The 25,063-nt window shown below is 38.1% G+C and overlaps 1 protein-coding gene across 6 annotated transcripts in view; it reads right to left on the bottom strand.

Annotated features, from left to right (window-relative positions):
* POLR3B (RNA polymerase III subunit B) overlaps positions 1-25,063 on the bottom strand; it is a 142,991-nt gene that overhangs the window by 62,051 nt on the left and 55,877 nt on the right. For all 6 annotated transcript variants that reach the window (XR_012121562.1, XM_073213784.1, XM_073213782.1 and 3 more), the window contains 5 exons: positions 24,945-25,043; positions 13,080-13,207; positions 5,830-6,039; positions 3,234-3,392; positions 1,490-1,607 (listed from right to left, as the gene is read on the bottom strand). Coding sequence is in view for 5 of the 6 variants with exons in the window: in XM_073213784.1 (XP_073069885.1) it covers positions 1,490-1,607; positions 3,234-3,392; positions 5,830-6,039; positions 13,080-13,207; positions 24,945-25,043 (714 nt within the window). In the remaining variant the exon portion in view is untranslated. The remainder of the gene's footprint in view (positions 1-1,489; positions 1,608-3,233; positions 3,393-5,829; positions 6,040-13,079; positions 13,208-24,944; positions 25,044-25,063) is intronic.

Raw genomic sequence — 25,063 nt, 5'->3', positions numbered from 1 at the left:
GGAGAAGCAGAGCGGTAGCTAGAAGCCACAGAGTGCAGAAAAAGGTTTTACTTTCTTTTAAAAATAAGAAATATTTGAGCACATTTTCTACCCTGTGGGGAAGGAATCAATAGAAAACAGGTTGAAAATATGAGAGACAGAAAATGACAGAGTAAGCTCTCTAAAGGAGTGGATCAAGGGAAGAACCCAGGAGGACGGACATGCTTTGAAGAGGAAGAGACATCCTCCCTCACGACAGGAAGAACACCCACCAACTTCACACCCTTTGTGATTCCAAGGCTTTTCTAAATAGCTTTCCGTGTGGTGGATCAGTGTGAGGTTCTGAGCCCGCCCCCACAGTCTCCTCTGTGCTTCTGCTCACAGCACCCTCAAGGCTGCTGCAGGTAGGGGTCAGGAGGGGACTCTGAAGCCACACTGTGAGTTCAAGTCCTGGCTCTGCCACTTGTAGCTGTGTGACGCTGGTACGTTACTTGCCCTCTCTGTGCCTCAGTTTCCATGTCTTTCAAACGTGGCTACTATGAGAACCTAGCTCATGGGGTGGTGGACTGAGTTAACTACTGTAAAATGCCCAGAACAGTAACTGATGCAGGGCAAGTTCTCAGTTAAGCTATCATGATCATGGTATTTATCGCACTTCTTTTTTACGTAGGTCCTTGTCAACTAATGTGGCTCCTTGCAGGCATGGCTTGTGGTTTCTTTCAGCTCCGTATCTCCGGCACAAGTGGCACAGTGGCTGGCACAGAACAGTCTCAACAATGGGTTTGTTCAACTGCCTTTCGCAGCTCAGGAGCTCCATTTTCTGATATCACCCTACCCCCATAGCCACCTCACGAACTTAGTTAACTAGTTCACCTTGACTAGATTAAACATCTGGTTACTTGTAGTTTTACTTTTGTATCACAGTGTGGTTACTATCACTGGCTCATGTCTCATCTCACTATATTTTGTATTTCATTGTATTTTAGAACTCAGAGGAAATTTGGAGATTAGTATAACTCTTTCATTTTACAGATGAAAAAACCGAGGCCAAGAGAGTTTCATCACTTTATCTATGAAGATAATACACCTCACAGTACAATAACCCAGCTATATCCTAGTATAGCAGGGATGCCACGCTTTGCTTTGTGCTACTTTTTCTAAAATAAGTCTGAACACGTCACCCTCTACCACAGGAATTCCCAACTATTCCATTACCTAAGCCCAAGAAGGTGCTCCTCCAAACCCAGCTGCTTTTATGCCCACCTGCCCTTCATCTTGCTGTTCCCTCTGCCCAGAACCTCTGCTTATTTGACCCACAACTCAAACCCAGGTGAGAAGGTCTGTATGATTGCACAGACCAGTTTCATATTCTATACCATGGTCTCTTCAGGACAAGTACTAGCACCCCAAATTGCTATTCCTAGTTCTCTAGCCCTCCAAGAGCTAACTTTCCCTGTTTGCCCCTTCTTTCTTTGAATGTACGTATTCCCAAGGCACAGCCATTACATACGTGATGGGCACATCTTTGTACTGGGGTTGCTGCGGCACATTACTTCCCTCCAAGGGAATCTGAGTTACTGTGGGCATGGACTTATTTACAAGCACTTGCTTGTTTTCTACTTTCTCACCTAAGAAAGAGAGAAGGGTGTTAGACAAATCCTGACCATCTGTGTGGAATGCAAAGATTACTGGGCATAAAACTATGTGGTTAGACGTGGCCCATGAAATCCAGACATGGAAGAAAAGAAAGAGGCCATACAGCAGGAATTTGAATTCATCAGGGCTTGTTTCTAAATCTGCAAGCCCACTTGAAAAACATCACAGATTAAGATCACCGTGTGTATAAAATTAAGAAACTGACTTCGGGACCACATCAACAAGAGAAACGTATCAGTAGGTCACAACATTTTATATCTCAGTGTGTCAGAACAGGATGGAGCTCTGTTTTTATTCATAGTTACTCTAAGCAGTAATAAGTTACCACCAGCTTAACTTGGGCAGTGAGAAAATAAAGCTATTTCTTTGATTTTCCTGCTCTTCTCCCCTCTGCTTTGCATCTTCGCACAGCAAGCTCACAGACAGCTGTTACAGCACTGCCACACCACTCACCTTCCCAGCCACATGACCTCAGTTAAGAGCCAGAGAAATTCTCCAAGAAACAAAGGAAGCAAGAAGGAGGGGAGCCACGCACCGTGCAGCTTGGACACTTCAGGGGACACAGCACTTATCACCCACGCAGCCTCTGGGACAAGGCCATGTGGACCTCCCCTCCTAACCACCACCTGAGCCCAGCCCTTCCCTCCACCTCGCCACAGCCCTTGCCGCCTGGTCTGCCTCAAGAGCTGTCACTTGGTCTCCCTCCAGCTCGGCTCCTTTCTACTCTTTTCTCCACGTTGCCATCAGAATGATCATTTCAAAATGCATGTCTGATTGCATCATTGCTTTTATGATCATAATGAAAGCAGTAATGTGGTTGTAAGACCTTGTGACTGGCCCCAATCTTCCCCCCCGCTCCTTTCTCTCTAGGCTCACATTCACCAGGCTCCCCTACACTCTCTCCCTTTTAGCCACACTGGCCTTCTTTTAGGTTCCTTAACTATCAAGCCGCAGGACCCCTGCGCAGGCCGGTCCCACTGCTTAGAACACTCCCCTCTTCTTTTCATCAGTTAACTCAGAGCTCAGCTCACTTCCTCAGGGAAGGCTACCTCCATCTTGATGACTAGGTTAAATCCTCATGCTATAAATGGCCTCACAGCTCCTAAATGACTCCTTAACCTGGTTACCACTTGGCATATATCTGTGTGTGATCCTTTGATCAATGTTAGTCTCCCACACTAGTAAGACTCGTAAGGGCAGGGGCTGTGGCTTACATCAACAAAATCCATGACAAGTCTGAAATTACCATGGGGTCACACATTTTAGGGTAAGCAGGTTCTAATAAAGTCGGTCTCTAAGCTGACTGCATACATGATGAAACAGCAGTGCAGATGCAGGGAGACAACCTTATTCTAAATATTTCCTTAGAGTGACTTTTCTGTGATTCAAAGTCATAACTAAAAAGTAAAACTAGAATAGATTATGGCTATGTGAAAACATATGCCTAGAAAAACAGCCTGGAAGGAAATTCATCAAATAACCACACTGGTTGAGTTAAGAGAGTGGTTTTATACCTTGTTATTTTGTCTGTCCTGTTTACCAAATATTCCAAAATATCACTGAATATTCATGATGAAAAAAATTTTTAAGGCTTCTACCTGGAGAACAAATACCATCCGCATCTAAAATTTCATGCCGCCAGATGGGTTTCCTTGTAGCAGCATCCAACATCGGCCCCATCACTTTATCAAAAGTCTGATTGGTATATCGTTTCAATGTACATTTAGCATTTTTATAAACAAGGCAACGCCCAAATCCTGAAAAGAAACCAAAGTGGTTATTGGAACCACCAATAATACGAACCCATGAGAAAAACAGAGATTTGTGTCACGCAATAACCTCTCCACCACCCACCCCCACCAACCAAAAAACAACCAACCAAACTGCTCTACTCTTGGATAATCTGGGATGCCCAACCCAAATGACAATCTGATAGTCTACCCACTCTCCGTGTGAACACTGGAATCTCTAAAAAAAAAAAAATCGACAACCATTTTTTGGGCATGGAATACACCTTGCGTGTTGGAGGAAGGTGAGAGAAAATGAAGAGTCACCGATTCCTCTGGAGCAAAGAGCCCCAGAATGTAAGAACTGGAAAGGGCCTCAGACATCATGTGGCTTAATCCCTCTACCTTACAGGTGCTATGAGTGAGGTCCAGAGAAATTAATGGCCAAGGTCCCCCAGCAAATAGGTGGCAGAACTGAGACAGAACAAGTCAAGATCAGCTAGGATTCTTTCTGGACATCCTTTTAGTATATAACTTCTGCTAACTTTCTCTGGGAAGTTCTTTTTACTGATTTTAGCATTTAAAGGAAGTCCCAAACAAGCAAACAAAAAAAAAATGTAGTTTTTTTCTAGAGAGAAGAAAGAATAAGAAGAAACAATCAAATTATTTCAATGGGAGAGATAGTTTGCCTCTGCCCTGAAGATAAAAGTTTACTTTAAAAACATTTTTAGATCACATTTATCTAGCGGATGAGGGAAAAGTCCTGATCCCAACTCACAACCTACACATTAAGAAAAATAAAATAAGCAGAAAACTTTTAGATGTAGCAAAACCTCAACCCCTGAATTCCCCAGAAGAGTCATTAGTTGCAGAGATGCCCAAAAGAGCTGTTAATTCTTCAACACTAAATATTATTTCCCAAGATTCTGTGCCTGCATTTTTTTCTTTTTCCCCCTTTAACCAAGCAGTTATTTTAAACTGGACTCTCTCTCTAATCCCTCTAGGATATACTGAGCCATGTTGGAGTCCACTTAAGTTGGAAAATGTCTCAGAATTAAATGCCACCTATTGCTGATTAAACAAATGCACAGTTGTAAAATTCTTCACTTATGATTCTTCACCAAAAGCATAACTCTTTCAGGAAATCTAAGAATGTGAGTTTAGGAAATCAATTAGGAAAAAGTGGATTTCTAAATAAAATTTCAGTGCTCTAATATAATATTTTAGATATAAAGGTGACTATGCAATGAAACAACACATTTTTATAATTGGATGGTAGATGAAGACGTTTGTGTGTCTCTGAGAAAGGTCTTGATCATTATGCCTCCTGGTAAATTGTGTATGGCCATAACAAACTCAGCTCAGAGAGCCAGCTGCTCTGGAAACATTACATGATCTTAAAATTCTGTACAATGGCCATTAACAGCAACATGCTGGAGTGCAGTGTGAATCTGAACTGCATGAAATCAAGAAGTGTTTTCTTCTAAGTGTAAATGGACATTTTATTCACAGGTGATAACTTAAAGCTAGAGGACAGTAAACTTAGATCATTAAATTGTGTTGCAGTTTCTGACAGATATCACTAAGTCTTCAGATTTCCACATTAAGGTTACCAGTTAATCAGAAAGGAAAACATCTAGTTTTAAAGCATGGCTGTTGTCACTTGGAGGAAAAAAAGAGGCATAAATTAAGTGCAGCCAACATTAATGCCAAAGACACATGTCTAGGAGTACTATTATGGCTGCCTAGCAACTACAAAGAGTGAAGGAGAAAGCAGAGTGGGTATGCCAGAGAGGAAAAAGAGAAATACAGATTATGAAGAGAGAAGTCAGACTTCAGACCAGGTGATGGCTAACAAACCACAAACTGGTGACCGGTGAAAGTAAACCATCAAAAATTGGGGAAGAAAAGCGTAAAAACTAAGGCCAGGGTTTGTATATGTGTGTTTATCACCTTTATCATTTTGCTAACAAATAGGTATGGCATTATCGGGTGAGATACATAGTTAAAACACAAAAATAGCCTTTTACATACAGATATTGCTACTGCCATCTTAAACAGTTTGCTGTTGAATATGTAACTAGATATATTTTAAAAATATATTTCATTTATTGTAATTTCTGCCAGAAAATAAACAGATTCTTATGTTTCCTATTGAAGAACTGTCTCGTCACCAATAAAGTAAAATAACAAAGAAAAAAAGATTCTTTAGTAATGCATTTAATAGAATTATGTAAGTATATAATATTCATTTAAAAAGGTCAACCTATGTAAGTATATAATATTCATTTAAAAAAGATCAACCCAAAACATAACCACCTTATTCTTATATATTATATATTATAAAATTCAAATCACTTGAAACTGACATTAACATTTTGATACCGAGTGACATTTTAACTGATCATCCCTGTATCTAATTCTGAACAAAGCACCTTCCCTGTTGGAGCTCTGAAAATTCACTCACCTCTGTCCAAGGAGGCCTTGTTTAAAACAAGAGCATCTTCAATATCATAGCCACTGTAACTCATCACAGCAACTGTTGCATTTTGCCCAGCTGGCAGTTTCTCAAATTCTATCAACTCTATAGTCTTCGTTTTAACCATGGGTTTTTGTGGATATGCCAGTAGATACATGAGTGTATCAATTCTGTTCCGTTGGTTGTATCCAATGGTACCTTCATTGACATTGGAGAAAACAGAATGCCACCTACTAGGTCAAGTAATTAAGTAGGAATGAATATAAACACATTAATTTCAACTAATCAAAATGAAGAATATCTTCAGGTCAAACATTTCAAAAGCAATTACCATCAGAGTGGCTAACAACTTTTAAAATCAAATTTTCTTAGTAACATTAAAAACCCTACAAAGAAGAAAAATTACACTTAAAGTATACTAACAGAATGACTTCAACTTTCTGGATTTATACAACTGATCCCATTTGAGGAATTTTAGTCTCTACTGGTTAATTTCACTAGTAAGTCAATAATTCTGAATTTTGTTCTACTATGTTGCAGGCACATTTCCAGTTGGTGAGGGAAGGTAACTGGAGACCACCACCCCGTGAGGGGCAAGGAGCTCATACAGTAGGACAAGCAGATACATTTCATAAAAAAAAAAATCAACAATTGGAAAAAAGTTCTAAATGAAAAAGCAAGCAGGAAAAAAGGGAGGAAACAGAATGAAGAAGAGGAAAGTAATAGGAGAGAGTGGATTTATTAGTTTGCTTAACTATTCATTTATTAAGCAGTTAATAAAAACCTACTTTGTGCCCAATGCTGATGATAAAATGGGGGAAGGCACGGTCTCTTCCCTAAGGAATCCAGGGCCCTGTCCAGTCAGGGATGCACTTTTCCCCCTTAACAATCAGCCTTTCCAACCTGATTAGAACCGGAGGGGTGTTATCATCAACTGAAGTCAAATCAGAAGGTTTCTCCGTTTTCCCCACCAGAGTCTGTTAGGGTTCACAGACCTGCCCGAAAGAAAGGATTTCTCTTATGGGCTTGTGAACACAAAGCTGTTCCTACTGAGAGACCTTAAAACTGGGAAACTCCTGTTTGTCCTACTGCTGACCTTGAGTATGGGCTACTCTTTAACTTCTCCTGGGTATCTCTTTTTTTCCCCCAGTGGCTAAAAAGGTAGCTTTAAGTCTCTCTGAACATGCTTCCACAGTAACACACCCACAACACCCACACACCCCAACACGTCTATGTGCCATTTAATAGAGTTAAGCTTTCGGGTGAGCAGATACCCAAACTCAGTATTTATTTCCTTTATACTTTTCTCTGTATTCATGTCATTAAATCAACGATTTCAATTCAGGGATGATAATAATCTGTTCAGGCGGCAAAAATGTGGTGCTCCTTGATGATTTCTCTTGAAAGAAATAATGAAATCTCTAGGGTGTTAAAGAAACAAGCACCTAGTACAGTGCTGCGCTGGGCTCACTACAATCGCTCAACAAATATCAAGGAAATGAAACTGAAGTCAAATTATACTTTTTATGACTGTATATATATTTCTACTAGAAAATTTATCAAGCTTCAGCTGAAAAAACGGTAAACCGAACCTCATGAACTTTTTGTCAGGTTTATACTATGAATTGCCAATTTATGTTACTTTAGTGCCAACTAATAAACTGGGCAGGATACCTGGAAATAGATCACTTCCTGTTTTAGAAATAAAATCAGTGCTACTCCAATTGTGGTAAAGTTCACTGACAGTAACTTTGTCCTTTACATGAAATCATTTAAAATTTATGTTGAGATTTCAGCTCCAATTGTATACTTTACTTAGCTTAAGACAAGGGTTTGGGCAACATCCCACTACGCTGCCAAACATGTCTTCTGAAACTGAGACAAGCATTATTATGCAGCAGGAAAGCATAAATGGCTGCACTTCTTGACAATAGTGAGATTGGATCCTGTTATAAATTGGGCTATCAGAACCAGAACATAATTCTTGGGTATTAGAACTGACTGTTGAATGGATTAATAACAATGGTTTAACAAATGTTTGGTGCTTGTGATTCCATCAGAAATTTTTCTTTAAAGACTTTATAAAGAACTTGCAGAAGTATACGTGCATATACATTTTTAGCAGCACTGACTATGGGCATGTCGGTTAAAATCTGAATTATGTTATAAAACTTCTGCCATCACACCCTGTAATTTTTATAAAAATTATGAATGACTAGCTATTTTGCCAATAAGCATGAATTTTTGAGAAAATGTCATGCAGAAATTAAATTGAAGGCTAGTGTGGGTGAAGCACATGCTCAAAGTAGGATGCTCTATTGCTACTTTGAGCTTCCTTAATAAGGGCACTGCATATATATAATAACTAACTATCTATAAGCTGAATTCTCCTTCTATTGCCCCTTTTGCTATAACTATTTTAGGTAGATAACATTTTATTTAAGCCAATGATTTCATTTTCTTACTATCTAGGACATAATCTTACAAAGGCATATTTTCTTAATCATTACTATCTTAAGAGGACACCAGTTGGCATAATAAGATATGTAAATACAGGTTAAAATAGTGAAGAACTTTTTATTTTAAGCAGGGATGAAAAAAGGTAACAATGCTCAGAGCTTTGGAAATGTATACTGAAAAAAAATTAAATGAAGTTCTATGCATTTAAGTATTTTTTGTCTTCCTTGCCCAGTTCCTTTTTATTTAACATCATTATTGAATACAAGAAACTTTGCCAATTTAATGTGTACAAATTGATGATGAATACATCTGACAGATCCACACATCTCTGAAACCACCACCACAATCAAGGTCCAGAACATTTCCAACACTCCCAGACCCAGGCAACCACTGATCTGTTTTTTTTTTTTTTTTAACATTAGGGATTATTTTGCGTTTTCTAGAACTTTAAATAAATGGAATCATACGGTGTGTACTCTTGTGCCGCTTCTTTCATTTAGCACAATGCTTCTGAGATTCATCCCTGTGGCTGTATGTAGCATAGTTCATTACTTTTTATTGCTGAGTAGTATTCCATTGTATAAAAGGAATATCCATTTTGTTCACCCATTCACCTGCTGATGGATATTTGGATTATTTCCAGTTTCACTGTGGAGAAGGCAGCTGTGAAGAATGTTCAGGCATGAAGTCTGTGTGTGCTCATTCTCTTGGGTAAATACACAGGAGTGAAATTTCTGGGTGGTTTGGAAAGGGTATGGTTTACTCCAGGAAACCAACCTAGAATTTTCCAAAGTGATGATACTATTTTTCATTCTTACCAACAGCTTATGAGCATTTTGGTTGCTTCACATTCCTACCAACACTTATTAAATATGTCAGCATTTGTCATTTTTTTTAGTTATTCTAATGAGCATGTAATGTTATCTCATGGTTTTAATTTGCATTTACTAGACAACATATTTTTATGACCTTACTGGTCATTCCCATTATTCTTTGTGATGTGTCTGGTTTTTGTCTTTGTTTTCCCATCTTTTAGTGGAGTTGTCATATTATTAAAGAGTTCTTTATATATACTGGATACAAATCCCTTATCAGATATATGTATTGTTAATATATTCTCATTCTGTGGCTTAATGGTGTCTTTCATATTCTTAACAGTATCTTCCAAAGAGCAAGTTTTATGTTGAGAAAGTCCAATTTATTTTTTTCCTTTTTATGGTTTATGCTTTTTGTGTTCTAGCTAAGATAACTTAGGTCATGGCTATGATGATTTTAAGTTTTTTTTCTGAACCAATAGCAGAATTCTAAAGAACAATTGCTGGGGGCAATTTGGACAAGACATCTTTTCATTTTGTACCCCCAAATGGATAAAGAATAATCTTAAAAAAAAGTTCAGAGAGTGGAAGAGATGTAGAATGAAATAATTTTATGAGGATCTTTGTATATTATGTGATTTTAATATTTTAAAATTCTCCAGCCTATTTCTAGTACATACCATCCTACTGTAAAGTGAGGAATACAAGAGAAGGAACTAGAACTATTTTGCTTAGGAATAGAGTCTATTGAAAACAAAAGCAGAAGCTGCATTAACTCCTAAGTTCAAAAAAAGTCCCAGCAATTTGGAGTTGAAGGGGGAAGCGCTGGTGAGAAGCTGGGGCTTGGGAGGTATGTGATGCATATTCATTAATTGAGCTGATAGTGACTGAAAGATCCTTTTAAATAGGAGAAAGTGTTCCACTAGAGGATTGCCAACTAAGAAAATGGGCAGGATATGAAAGCGTGACTCATGTGAACTTGGCTTCTGGTGCCAGGGGGAGTGAGTACGTACAATGTAGCTCCAACACAGCCTTTGCTTGTAGCACTGAGTGACCTGGAGACCTTGCCGTTTCCACACCCGTCTACCTGACTTTTTGCTCTGAATCATGTCACAACAAACAGCTGTATCTACGGGAGGGAGGTGTTTCTCAGTAGCACAGTGAGATGCTGTGTGGAAACCTGAACTTTATTACTAACAGAGAGCCTTAGATTGAAGGAACACCCTCTGCTTGTGTTTCATGCTGGACTGAAGTCAGCTCTCTTACATACAAGGTAAGGTTTTTAATCTCTGTGGTTTGTGCTACTCTTGGTCTCCTTTGTAGTGAGAGAAAATGACTTTTCTCATTTCTTCACTCCACTCTATATAATGGAAGAGGATGGTATTGAAAGGCAGACAGCAAATTTTCCGGGTTGGCTAGCATATTTAGTGCATTGATTCTGGGCTACTGCTGTCCACTTTCCACATGGACTAATGGATGAACCAGAAACTAAAATATTATTTTAGAAGATTCACACAGAATCTCTGAGATGTATATAGTCTTCAGCAATGGTTCATATTTAAAACAAAATAGTGAAAATTATCAGCTGTCAAGGCTGCATGGAATTAAGATGACTCAGAGGATCCCAACTCAAATGCGGGCTCTGCTTTACAGACCTAGGTCTCTGTTGTGGGTTTTCTCCTTCTGCTGGCCTTTTTCCTTATGTGATTTTTCATAGACCTCGCTCAATACTTCTGCAGCTATTTCAGTGTTAAAAGCAAAATGTGGCCATGTTATGTGCCAACTTCAGATGTACTTTTATCTCACTGCTTTTCTTTCCAGTCAGGTGTTTTATAATAACAAACAGTAACAAAGACTTTTTTTTATTACTTAAGATATTCAGTGGCTTTTGTCTTCCTACCGTCAGCAGTAACGTCAGAGGATTGTATCCAAGGAGCTAAATGTGCAGGACCCAGGGTCAGAGCAGCTGAATACACCAACCTCAGAAAACACAGACAATGAATTGCAAATGACACTCAAAACAAAACGAGGAAAAAAACCTTCACACAGAAAACTACAAAAGAACTCTGCAGACACTGAACTGGCTTTCTGTACACACTGATCCTGCTTAACTGTGTGTGGTAACTAACCCAACGTTTCAGATACTCATGGCCATGAAATAAAGGCTTTTTTTTTTTTTAGGGAGGGAAGTTTTTACAAAGATAAAAATATTATTTCTTTCCTTCAAGTCTCTTTTTTATTTAAAAAAGAAAAAAGATATGCTGAAAGAAAAAAGATGCAGCCCAACATCTTCAAACACGGTGAAGAGTGAGTGGCATTAGCGATGAATGATTAGTCTTCCGTTAATTCTGCGGAAGGTTCTACACAAAAGGTGTATTGTTTCAGCCAGGATTCACATCATGGAACAAAATGGTTTGGTAAACCCAATAGAAGTGATAGCCCTTTCATGACACGCAGGGTTCAGTACTGTATATTTCAACTTGTTAGCAAGTCAGAAGCACAAGCGGGAAATCGGCCTGCACTACTGCTGGGGATGAATGGGAAAGGCTAAATTGATGAGCCACTGTTTAGATTTTCCCACTGGGAATTATTCTGAACTGTCCAGGCATTACATCATGCAGGTGAATGGCGGCAGGCCATTTCTTTGTGGCAAAACAACAGACAACATAAAAACTCAAAAAGAACTATATACTCTATCTGTAATGAGAAATATGATTCCTTAATTGTTGAGCTATGGCCATTGCAGCTGACTGTTGGTAACTGAGCAGCTAACTGCATTTTGGGTGTTACCCTCAGGCTATGCACAGATCTACAGTTTCTTTATTAAGCTCCTGGAATCATACTTTAAATCAGAGATGACAAGTCACAGTGAAGTCACAGACATATATGGAAATAAAATTTATTAAATTTACTGGGATTTAAATGATTTTTTAGAAACACTGTAAAAAAAGCTCATAAGGAAAGCTTTCTTTTGCCTGGTAGCCTCTCTGTATAATCTTTAAGATAAAACCCAAACTCCCTAATATATGGCACCTCTCCAGCACATCTCTGTACCCACACTATACTCAACTGCCATACCAAAGTACAGAGACTGTCCCCTTCAATGCTTGCTTATATTCTCTGTCTGCGACAAATACTCAGGGTCTTTCAAGACTTAGTTCAGTTCTATTCTTCAGGAACCACCTACTCTCTCACCTTAAGCAAATTTTGCACTCTTAGTCCATTAGATTCTAGCTGTCAGTCTCTTACAGCACTTATCACACCAAATTACTGTTTTATTCATTGGTTTCTCCTGCTAGACTGTGAATTCCTTGAGGACAGGCTCTGTCTCATCTCTGTACTTTCAGGTTCCAGCCCTATTGTCTGGTCTATAGTTCATGCTCAATATTTGTTATAGATGGAAGAACAGATACATTTATAGATGGACGGATGGATGGGTAGATGGATGAAAGGTAAGAAAAATGGAAGAAAGGAAAATGAATTAAGAAACTGGTGTGACACTAATAAGATGTTTCAGGAGCTATAGGAGCAATTGCAAGGATATAATGGGCTCAGTGGTGGTCATCCAGACAACTAAGTGCTTTCTAATATGCAGTGTGCATCTTTATCTCCATTTCCTTAACCTTGGGTTTTTCTGCTCTTTCTTCCATTTCTCTGCGTTAACAACTTACATTCTATAGGGCTTTTCTCTTTATATTTACCCCCTAATTCTGTGAAATTTATTCCATGCCTCTCTGTTTGGTCAAGGGAACAAGCTCAGAGAAATTTTCTTCATTTTTGTTTAAGCTTCAGATGTGGTGGGGCACCTGCAAGCTGCAGAGTTCCAGAGGCAACCCTCTGAGTTAGATGAACACTCAGGTGTGGGCAACACCTGATGTGGCTAAACATGCAACACTAGTGAGGGATAAAGATGTAAGTCTTTTATCCAGGTATTTAGAACCAAGTTCAAGAAAGAAATCTTACCCATGGCTTGTTTCCCCATGGCACACTGATATGTGTTTCTTGGGGACTGGTTATGATGAGGGTATGGGATCAGGCCAGCACACACGCCGAGAAGGGTGAAAGGTTCGATCTCCAAGTGGGTGGTGTCTCTAGCAAGTTAATTAAGAATTAGACGTCTCAGGCATCAAGTAGTAAAACAAGTATCTCTTAAAGGATATAAAAATATTATTACCTAGGTCCCCAAGAGTCAGCCCCTAATTAATAAAATACTATCTTCCAGATAGTAAAATTTCTGTAAGTATATATATAAATTTATATATAAAATAAAAAATATATATAATTTATATAATAAAATCTCAGAAACAATAAAATTTGATGCTAGTAAAATAAAAACATAAATAAAATAATTTTGCTATTGAGCATTTGAAAAGTTAGACAAATATAACCGAGGGAAAAAAAAGTATGACTGAGGAAGTGAATTTTTTATTTTACTTAATTTTAATTACTTTACCTTTTTAAACTCTAATTTAAGTAACTCCATTTAGCTATGCAAAACCTTTTATGTTTGTAACAACTTAGATCTGTGAATCTACTTTTCAACTTAAATGTTATGAAATCAGATCAAGATTTCCAATGAAGATTTAGCATCAAAACTGAGATGTGCTGTAAGTACACACTAGATTCTGAAAACTGGAAAAAAATGTAAAATATCTCAATATTTTATATCAGTTATGTGTTGATACAAAATGTTAATTATTAAATTATTTAAAGTATTAATTTATTAAATTTATCATAACTAGTTTATAACTATAATTTTAATCACTAAATTATTAAAATCAGTTTCATTTGTTTCTTTTTTCCTTTTTTTAACGTGGCTACTAGAAAATTTAGTTATATAGATGGCCTGCATTATGTTTTCACTGGACAGCTCCAGCTACAGATCCCGGACACCGAAGTTAAAATTCTGTGTCAGAATTTTGGTTAATTTCATAATATACTTTGCACAAAACTCAGTTTGAGCTAATGATAAAATAACCCGGACATTTTGATGGCAAAGGACAGTCAGACTGGTTTTAGGTCTTGCCGAAAGTAACAGATCTTACAATCCAGGATCTGTGGGCTCTGTTGACCCTGTTTCTTGCTCAACTGCTTCTGAAGCATATATTTAATAATTTCAATGGTTTACAGTACCTGTGAAGAGAGGTGATTTTTAAGATAACCCAACCCATCATGCAAAACCACTTGCAATATACATGGCAAAAGATCTCCCACTTATCCAGTTATCCATTTACTTTTCTTCAATTCATATGCATTGAATTATGTCCCTAGTGTGGCTGGAGAGTATACTTTCCAGGTAATTCTTTGTTTGAAGAATATAGTTTTGACCTTATGACTCAGCAAAACCCCAATCCTCGGACACTTCTGGCCTTTGTCAGCAGAGAGGGAAAGGGATCTAGGTTTCGGTTTCTTTGTTTTTTTTTGTTTTTAAAGAAACAGATTATAGTGACATTTTAGAGTCTAGAATAAAAGAGTTTTATTTTAAAGGTACTGTTTTATTTAAATATTCGTCAATCTGACATTCCCCACACAAATAAAAACTAATTTTTCAGATGTAAAGATTTGGGGTAAACTGAAAATGAAGAAGATAAAGATCTAAGTTTTTTTTTCATGACAACATATATAATATCATGTATTATTTAATAATTGAAAGTTCAAACACTCTGAGTTATGATTTATAAAACAGAAAAGAATATTATTATTCAACATTATAACCATCATAAGCTTCTATCCTGAACAGGAAACAGACTTTGTATTTACTATGCATAAAGGCCTTAAATTTAGCTCAAATTAAGACTAAATAACTTGTTGCTTGCAGTAGTGGAAAAATTACAAACAACCTAAATGTTCATTCACAGGGGCAAAGTTAAATAAACTATGTATGTGTAGTCAGACGGTGTAATAAAAATCGATAAAATAATGTATAAATATAAATATATATACAAAGACACTAATAATGGAAAAATGTCCAGAATGATGTTAGTAATAAAAGTTTAAAAATCAAGACAGTGAAAATAAGCTGCCATTGTCTCACACATTGTGTGAGACCCTGTATGTGTGTTTGTATTCACTTAGAAAAAAAATCTAGAAGAGTCCATATTAAATCATTAGCACTGGCTACTTCTGAAGGGTTGAGTTTGGTTGACTCTGGTGGGTAAGAGAAGGAAGAAGATTCATTCTTTTTACTTTACCCATTTCTGCATTTTAAAAATGTTCTAAGTATAAATTAAATGGTACCACATTTTTTATATTTTTAAAATAAAATGAATTTGACGCATGGGATAGCTTGGTGATTGGGTGATACTGTTACTGATAATTATATTCCTTTATAGCAGGGAACAAAACAGAAAAACCCATGCCTTCATGAAATTTCTGATGGAGGGAGATATACAATATACACAGAATAATCAATAAAATATATATTTTATAGATTTTATTGTAAGGTAATACGCACTAGAAAAATAAAAGCAGTGAAGAAGGGTGGACAGAGGAGGAGTTTCTATCTTAAATGGGTGATCAGAGAAACTTGCTGAGAAGGTGACACCTGAGTGAAGACCTGGAGAGGTAAAGGTCTGAGCCGTGCAGGTATATGAGAGTTTTCCAGGCAGAAGGAACAGCCAGTGCAAAGGTACTGAGGCAGAAGCACGCCTGAGGTTTGAAGAAGCCAGTGTGATTAAAACAGTGAAACGAGAGAGGCAGGAGATAATATTGCAGACATAAGGTGGGGGTAGGCAGATCATGTAGGAATTTGAAAGCCTTTGGAAGGATTGCAGGAGATGGAAAGTTCCTAGATGGTTGAGAAGAACAATGACAAGACAAGTCTACTTGGATCTATTAAGAATACACTGTATGAAGGTGGAGCCAAGATGGTGGCGTGAGTAGAGCAGCGGAAATCTCCTCCCAAAATTACATATATTTATGAAAATATAACAAAGACAACTCTCCTAGAATAGAGACCAGAGGACACAGGACAACATCCAGACCACATCCACACCTGTGAGAACCCAGCGCCTCACGAAGGGGGGTAAGATACAAGCTGTGGCCCGGCGGGACCCGAGCGCCCCTCACCCCAGCTCCCGGCGGGAGGAGAGGAGTCAGCAGGGAGGGAGAGGGAGCCCAGGACTGCTGAACACCCAGCCCCAGCCATCCAGACCAGAGCGCAGACACAGTGCTTGTGTGGGATCATGGATACTAGGGAAAAAGGACAGAAAGACCTGTGAGCGGGTCCCTGAGGCCAGCACCCGAGGACAAAGAAAAGCAAGCGGCTTTTTTAAAAATTATTATTTATTTATTTAATTTTTTTTTTTTGAGAGTGCTTTTTGGAAGTCTTGAAGGGACAGGGACCCCAAAACTGGACGGAAACGTCCCAGGACACTTAGTCCAGAGGCAGGGAACCTGGGGATCCCTGGGCACTCTAACCCCGTGGGCAGCAGGGAGCATGGAGGCCCCTTACAGAGATGAATAGCCTCCCGGCCGCTCCCCCTCCAACCAGGCTCCAACATTTTGGAGCAGTAGCCCCAGCCAGGCCACGCCCACAGCTACAGCAGAGATAAACTCCATGGCAGCCAGGCAGCAATCAGAAGCCCTGTCTGTGCGCAGCTGCCCAGCACAAGCCACTAGAGGTCACTGTTCTCCCAGGAGAGGAAGGCCACAAACCAACAAGAAGGGAAGTTCTTCCAGCCATCACTCGTCCCAGCTCTGCAAACTATTTCTATCACCATGAAAGGCAAAATTACAGGCAAACCAAGATCACAGAGACAACACCAGAGAAGGAGACAGACCTAACCAGTCTTCCTGAAAAAGAAAAAATCATAAACATGCTGACGGAGATGCAGAGAAATATGCAAGAGCTAAGGGATGAAGTCCAGAGGGAGATCACAGATGCCAGGAAGGAGATCACAGAAGTGAAACAAACTCTGGAAGGATTTATAAGCAGAATGGATAAGATGCAAGAGGCCATTGATGGAATTCAAACCAGAGAACAGGAATGCATAGAAGCTGACACAGAGAGAGATAAAAGGATCTCCAGGAATGAAACAGTATTAAGAGAACTGTGTGACCAATCCAAAAGGCACAATATCCATATTATAGGGGTACCAGAGGAAGAAGAGAGAGAAAAAGGGATAGAAAGTGTCTTTGAAGAAATAATTGCTGAAAACTTCCCTAAACTGGGGGAGGAAATAATCGAGCAGACCACGGAAATACACAGAACTCCCAACAGAAAGGACCCAAAGAGGACAACACCAAGACACATAATAATTAAAATGGCAAAGATCAAGGACAAGGAAAGAGTTTTAAAGGCAGCTAGAGAGAAAAAGGTCACCCATAAAGGAAAACCCATCAGGCTATCATCAGACTTATCGACAGAAACCTTACAGGCCAGAAGAGAATGGCATGATATATTTAATGCAATGAAACAGAAGGGCCTTGAACCAAGGATACTGTATCCAGCACGATTATTATTTACATGTGATGGAGGGATTAAACAATTCCCAGACAAGCAAAAGTTGAGGGAATTTGCCTCCCACAAACCACCTCTACAGGGCATCTTACAGGGAGTGCTCTAGATGGGAGCACTCCTATAAAGAGCACAGAACAAAACACCCAATATATGAAGAATGGAGGAGGAGGAATAAGAAGGGAGAGAAGAAAAGAATCTCCAGACAGTGTATATAACAGCTCAATAAGCGAGCTAAGTTAGGAAGTAAGATACCAAAGAGGCTAACCTTGAACCTTTGGTAACCACGAATTTAAAGCCTGCAATGGCAGTAAGTACATATCTTTCAATAGTCACCCTAAATGTAAATGGACTTAATGCACCAATCAAAAGACACAGAGTAATAGAATGGATAAAAAAGCAAGACCCATCTATATGCTGCTTACAAGAAACTCACCTCAAACCCAAAGACATGTACAGACTAAAAGTCAAGGGATGGAAAAACATATTTCAGGCAAACAACGGTGAGAAGAAAGCAGGGGTTGCAGTACTAATATCAGACAAAATAGACTTCAAAACAAAGAAAGTAACAAGAGATAAAGAAGGACACTACATAATGATAAAGGGCTCAGTCCAACAAGAGGATATAACCATTCTAAATATATATGCACCCAACACAGGAGCACCAGCATATGTGAAACAAATACTAACAGAACTAAAGGGGGAAATAGACTGCAATGCATTCATTTTAGGAGACTTCAACAAGCCACTCACCCCATAGGATAGATCCACCGGGCAGAAAATAAGTAAGGACATGGAGGCACTGAACAACACAGTAGAATGGATGGACCTAACAGACATCTATAGAACTCTACATCCAAAAGCAACAGGATATACATTCTTCTCAAGTGCACATGGAACATTCTCCAGAATAGACCACATACTAGCCCACAAAAAGAGCCTCAGTAAATTCCAAAATATTGAAATTCTACCAACCAACTTTTCCGACCACAAAGGTAGAAAACTAGAAATAAATTGTACAAAAACAAAAAGGCTCACAAACACATGGAGGCTTAACAACATGCTCCTAAATAATCAATGGATCAAAGAACAAATTAAAATAGAGATCAAGGAATATATGGAAACAAATGACAACAACAACACAAAGCCCCAACTTCTGTGGGACACAGCAAAAGCAGTCTTAAGAGGAAAGTATATAGCGATCCAGGCACACTTGAAGAAGGAAGAACAATCCCAAATGAATAGTCTAACATCACAATTATCAAAACTGGAAAAAGAAGAACAAATGAGGCCTAAAGTCAGCAGAAGGAGGGACATAATAAAGATCAGAGAAGAAATAAACAAAATTGAGAAGAATAAAACAACAGCAAAAATCAATGAAAACAAGAGCTGGTTCTTTGAGAAAATAAACAAAATAGATAAGCCTCTAGCCCAACTTATTAAGAGAAAAAGAGAATCAACACAAATCAACAGAATCAGAAATGAGAACGGAAAAATCACAACAGACTCCACAGAAATACAAAGAATTATTAAAGACTACTATGAAAACCTATATGCCAACAAGCTGGAAAACCTAGAAGAAATGGGCAACTTCCTAGAAAAATACAATCTTCCAAGACGGACCAAGGAAGAAACACAAAAGTTAAACAAACCAATTATGAGCAAAGAAATTGAAATGGTAATCAAAAAACTACCCAAGAACAAAACCCCTGGGCCAGATGGATTTATCTCGGAATTTTATCAGACACACAGAGAAGACATAATACCCATTCTCCTTAAAGTTTTCCAAAAAATAGAAGAGGAGGGAATACTTCCAAACTCACTCTATGAAGCCAACATCACCCTAATACCAAAACCAGGCAAAGACCCCACCAAAATAGAAAATTACAGACCAATATTCCTGATGAATGTAGATGCAAAAATACTCAATAAAATATTAGCAAACCGAATTCAAAAATATATCAAAAGGATCATACACCATGACCAAGTGGGATTCATCCCAGGGATGCAAGGATGGTACACCATTCGAAAATCCATCAACATCATCCACCACATCAACAAAAAGAAAGACAAAAACCACATGATCATCTCCATAGATGCTGAAAAAGCATTTGACAAAATTCAACATCTATTCATGATAAAAACTCCCAGCAAAATGGGTATAGAGGGCAAGTACCTCAACATAATAAAGGCCATATATGATAAACCCACAGCCAACATTATACTGAACAGCGAGAAGCTGAAAGCTCTTCCTCTGAGATCGGGAACAAGACAGGGATGCCCACTCTCCCCACTGTTATTTAACATAGTACTGGAGGTCCTAGCCATGGCAATCCGACAAAACAAAGAAATACAAGGAATCCACATTGGTAAAGAAGAAGTTAAACTGTCACTATTTGCAGATGACATGATATTGTACATAAAAAACCCCAAAGACTCCACTCCAAAACTACTAGAACTGATATCAGAATACAGCAAAGTTGCAGGATACAAAATTAACACACAGAAATCTGTGGCTTTCTTATATACTAACAATGAACCGATAGAAAGAGAAATCAGAAAAACTCCATTCACAATTGCATCAAAAAGAATAAAATACCTACGAATAAAACTAACCAAAGAAGTGAAAGACCTATACCCTGAAAACTACAAGTCACTCTTAAGAGAAATTAAAGGGGACACTAACAAATGGAAACTCATTCCATGCTCGTGGCTAGGAAGAATTAATATTGTCAAAATGGCCATCCTGCCCAAAGCAATATACAGATTTGATGCAATCTCTATCAAATTACCAGCAACATTCTTCAACGAACTGGAACAAATAGTTCAAAAATTCATATGGAAACACCAAAGACCCCAAATAGCCAAAGCAATCCTGAGAAAGAAGAATAAAGTAAGGGAGATCTCACTCCCCAACTTCAAGCTCTACTACAAAGCCACAGTAATCAAGACAATTTGGTACTGGCACAAGAACAGAGCCACAGACCAGTGGAACAGATTAGAGACCCCAGACATTAACCCAAACATAAATGGTCAATTAATATTTGATAAAGGAGCCATGGATATACAATGGCGAAATGACAGTCTTTTCAACAGATGGTGCTGGCAAAACTGGACAGCTACATGTAGGAGAATGAAACTGGATCACTGTCTAACCACATACACAAAAGTAAATTCAAAATGGATCAAAGACCTGAATGTAAGTCATGAAATCATAAAACTCTCAGAAAAAAACATAGGCAAAAACCTCTTAGACATAAACATGAGTGACCTCTTCTTGAACATATCTCCCCAGGCAAGGAAAACAACAGCAAAAATGAACAAGTGGGACTATATTAAGCTGAAAAGCTTCTGCACAGCAAAGGAAGCCATCAATAGAACAAAAAGGTACCCTACAGTATGGGAGAATATATTTGTAAATGACAGATCCGATAAAGGCTTGATGTCCAAAATATATAAAGAGCTCACCCACCTCAACAAACAAAAAACAAATAATCCAATTAAAAAATGGGCAGAGGAACTGAACAGACAGTTCTCCAAAAAAGAAATATAGATGGCCAACACACACATGAAAAAATGCTCCACATCACTAATTATCAGAGAAATGCAAATTAAAACCACAATTAGGTATCACCTCACACCAGTAAGGATGGCTACCATCCAAAAGACAAACAACAACAAATGTTGGCGAGGTTGTGGAGAAAGGGGAACCCTCCTACACTGCTGGTGGGAATGTAAATTAGTTCAACCATTGTGGAAAGCAGTATGGAGGTTCCTCAAAATGCTCAAAATAGACTTAACCATTTTACCCAGGATTTCTACTCCTAGGAATTTACCCTAAGAACGCAGCACTCAAGTTTGAAAAAGACAGATGCACCCCTATGTTTATTGCAGCACTATCTACAATAGCCAAGAAATGGAAGCAACCTAAGTGCCCATCAGTAGATGAATGGATAAAGAAGATGTGGTACATATACACAATGCAATATTATTCAGCCATAAGAAGAAAACAAATCCTACCATTTGCACCAACATGGATGGAGCTAGAGGGTATTATGCTCAGTGAAATAAGCCAAGCGGAGAAAGAGAAATACCAAATGATTTCACTCATCTGTGGAGTATAAGAACAAAGGAAAAACTGAAGGAACAAAACAGCAGCAGAATCACAGAACCCAAGAATGGACTAACACGTACCAAAGGGAAAGGGACTGGGGAGGATGGGTGGGTAGGGAGGGATAAGGGGGGGAAGAAGAAAGAGGGTATTATGATTAGCATGCATAATGGGGGGGAGGTGGGAGAAAGGGGAGGGCTGTACAACACAGAGAAGACAAGTAGTGATTCTACAACATTTTGCTATGCTGATGGACAGTGACTGTAAAGGGGTTTGTGGGGGGAACCTGGTATAGGGGAGAGCCTAGTAAACATAATATTCTTCATGTAATTGTAGATTAATAATAACAAAAAAAAAAGAAAAGGGGGATTACTCCCTGATAGGACATAACTAACTAAATCAATGATTAATGCATGCTTTAAATATCCTTAATTTTGATCATTTAAAGGGTGTCAGATGATCAGCTATGGAAATACATCTTTCTGATAATATTCCTTTCTCTTAAAAAAAAAAAAAAGCAGTTCCTGTGTGGTGACCTCTAATAAGTTCTTCACAATGGTATAAAGGGCATATCAAAGTGTGGGCAAAGGGTTTGTTTGTGTTTATACAGAGGATGAAAGCCTAATTTGGCTACCCAGAAAACGAATTAAGATATGATATGAAGAAGAACTTCCAACATCAACATCCTCTGAAAGAGTCATTCCAGAAGATGATCATCCAAAAACTTCAACAAAGACCCTGGCGCTGTTGCAGTTGTAGCTGCATCCATCCCACCGGTTCCTGGACTTGCCATTGGAATGAAGAAGGAGATATCTAAGCTGGCCTGTGCATACAGTAAAACAACAAATTTGACTGGATCTATACTGTCGGAACTCAACCAAGAATTAGGAGAAGTGCAAGTTGCAGTGCTCCAAAATCTTGCGAATATAGACTATCTACTGCTAAAAGAACAGATGGGATGTGAACAGTTCCCAGGAATGTGTTGTTTTAATTTGTCTGATTTTTCTGAAACTATTCAAATTCAGTTAGACAATATCCATCATATCATTGATAAGTTTTCACAAATGCCTAGGGTGCCTAACTGGTTTTTTTGGTTTCACTGGAGATGGCTGGTAATTGTAGGTATGCTTTGGTTATGTAGCTGTATTCCTATTATGTTAATGTGTGTACACAATTTAATTAGTAGTTTAAAACCTATACATGCTTACGTCACTTTACAAGAAGATATGTCAAAGAAATAATCAATCTTCCCATGTTTTCTTCCGTCCGCTACTTCTATAGCTTTTCTTCTTCCTTCCTAATTACAACCCTTAAGTAGAATTCGTGCCTCATATCGAAATTACCCAGTATCATAATTCTTCCAAGTGGTAAAGATACCTCAAGAAAAATGCTGGGCATAGAAGCCACAGGGCATAAATCTGCAAAGAAGTAAAAAGCTAACCTTTTCAAATAATATTGCTTCTCTCTCACTTACCAACTTTACATTTCCCTGTATGGCCCCGGAAGATGACTGGTTAGCCAGAGACGGGTAAGATTCCTCAAGGGAGGAACAACCTAAGACAGGCACAGTCGCAGGGGGGCCATCAGGTGAGAAATTAGGGATCAACAGAAGTGAGGCTTAGAACCTCACCCCCCCTGTTTTGAGAGAAATCTTCTGCATCCATGGATGTTTTGTTGCCCTTGTCTAGCTTGGATCAATACTTAGTCCATAGGCACACACCTGATCATCTACATTTGCCCTCTTACAGCACTAACCTATGTTTTCTACCTTTATCTTGCATCTACCTACCACTTCAGCATTTTATTAAAAAAAAAAATAATAATAATAATAATAAGGGAGAAATGTGGGATTCACATACAAATCAAGTATAAAAATCAAACGAATATTCATATTTGACCTGATTGTTTATAGTTCATAATGCGTGATCAAAACCGAAAGTTTCTGTGATATGACTGCCCTTGCACTGTTCACCATGTAAGAACTTACTCACTATGTAAGAACTTGTTCACCATGTAAGAACTTGTTTGTTATGCTTCAGAAGATTGGAGACTGTTGAGAATTTGGCTTGGGGTTGATTAATGATTGTGCATTGAGTCCCCTATACAGAATTTTATTGTTGTTAACAACCATTTGATCAATAAATATGAGAGATGCCCTCTCAAAAAAAATAAAATAAAATAAAATATGCAGAAAAAAAGAAAGAAAAGAATACACTGTATGGGAATATGTGCAAAATAGCAGCCTTTTGTGAGGATCCAGGCAAACACTGGCAGTAGCCTGGATAGATTAAGTAGGTGGAGATAGTAAAGAGATTCGATTTTAGGTATATTTTGAAGGTCCACATGATATGCTAAGGGAGTGGTGGGGTATCTAGATGAGGAAAGGAGGCTGAAACTGAGGTTTCTGGCTTATAACAAGAACGATGAAATTACTATTCATAGGGTTGCTATATAACAGTTATCTATTTTCAATCTTGAAATGAGGAGTATAAAAATAGTACTGAGTGGTTCATACCTTTAAGGATTAAAATTTCTGACTCAAAAGCATTATTTACTAAATTATAATAAGAAACATAAAGTGGTATATTTCATCTACAGCAGAAAACAAAGTATTTTCTTGACTGAAAACATAGTTATCAGGTGGTAAACTCCCTAATTGTTTAACAAGATAACTGCAAAATTCCAATATTAGGTAAGCATTCTCATCAGTCACATGAATTAGACAGCAAGTTATGTAAAGGGCCTCCAATATATTCCAAATGGAAAACAGATGCTTCTAAAAATATCACTCTTCTAGAAGAAATGCTGTGAACATGTTACAATTTCATATTTACCTGCACGTAAGTTTAAAGATAGCTTTACAACACAGGATGAAGGGAATTCCTGCATTGACAGAAGTCAGATGTCCACTGACAAAATCTTCTCCAGAAGAGATAAACACACCTTTATGTAGCCTCATCGATTAGTTTAATTTTGGCAGTAATAAAATACTGAAATCAGGGAAGCAACTCTTTAAAAAATATATATACATTAAGTACAAAGTATATAAGAAGGATAATTATATCTAAAGATAACTTGCTGGCAGATTGTGATACTCTTACATTGGGATAAAAGTTGGGTTCTGCTTCACTATGAAACAGTATAGATAGAACTTAACAACAGTTCCTACTACGAGTACACAATATAAGAATTGAAGAGAAAAAAGTAGTTTCTGCAATCAGAAAAGGTTTTAATTATGGTTGTTATGGATCCTACTTACTTATTAATTGTATGCTCATAGAGTGCGATGTTACAATCATTTTCTTCATTCACATCTAAATATTCAACCAGACTCTCATGTAAGAAATCTTCAAAATTCCTGGGAAAACATTGGTGAAA

This window comes from Manis javanica, chromosome 10 (assembly GCF_040802235.1).
Source record: "Manis javanica isolate MJ-LG chromosome 10, MJ_LKY, whole genome shotgun sequence".
Taxonomy (NCBI): domain Eukaryota; kingdom Metazoa; phylum Chordata; class Mammalia; order Pholidota; family Manidae; genus Manis; species Manis javanica.
The sequence above is the reverse complement of the archived record's forward strand: the minus strand, read 5'-3'. Positions and strand labels throughout refer to the sequence as shown.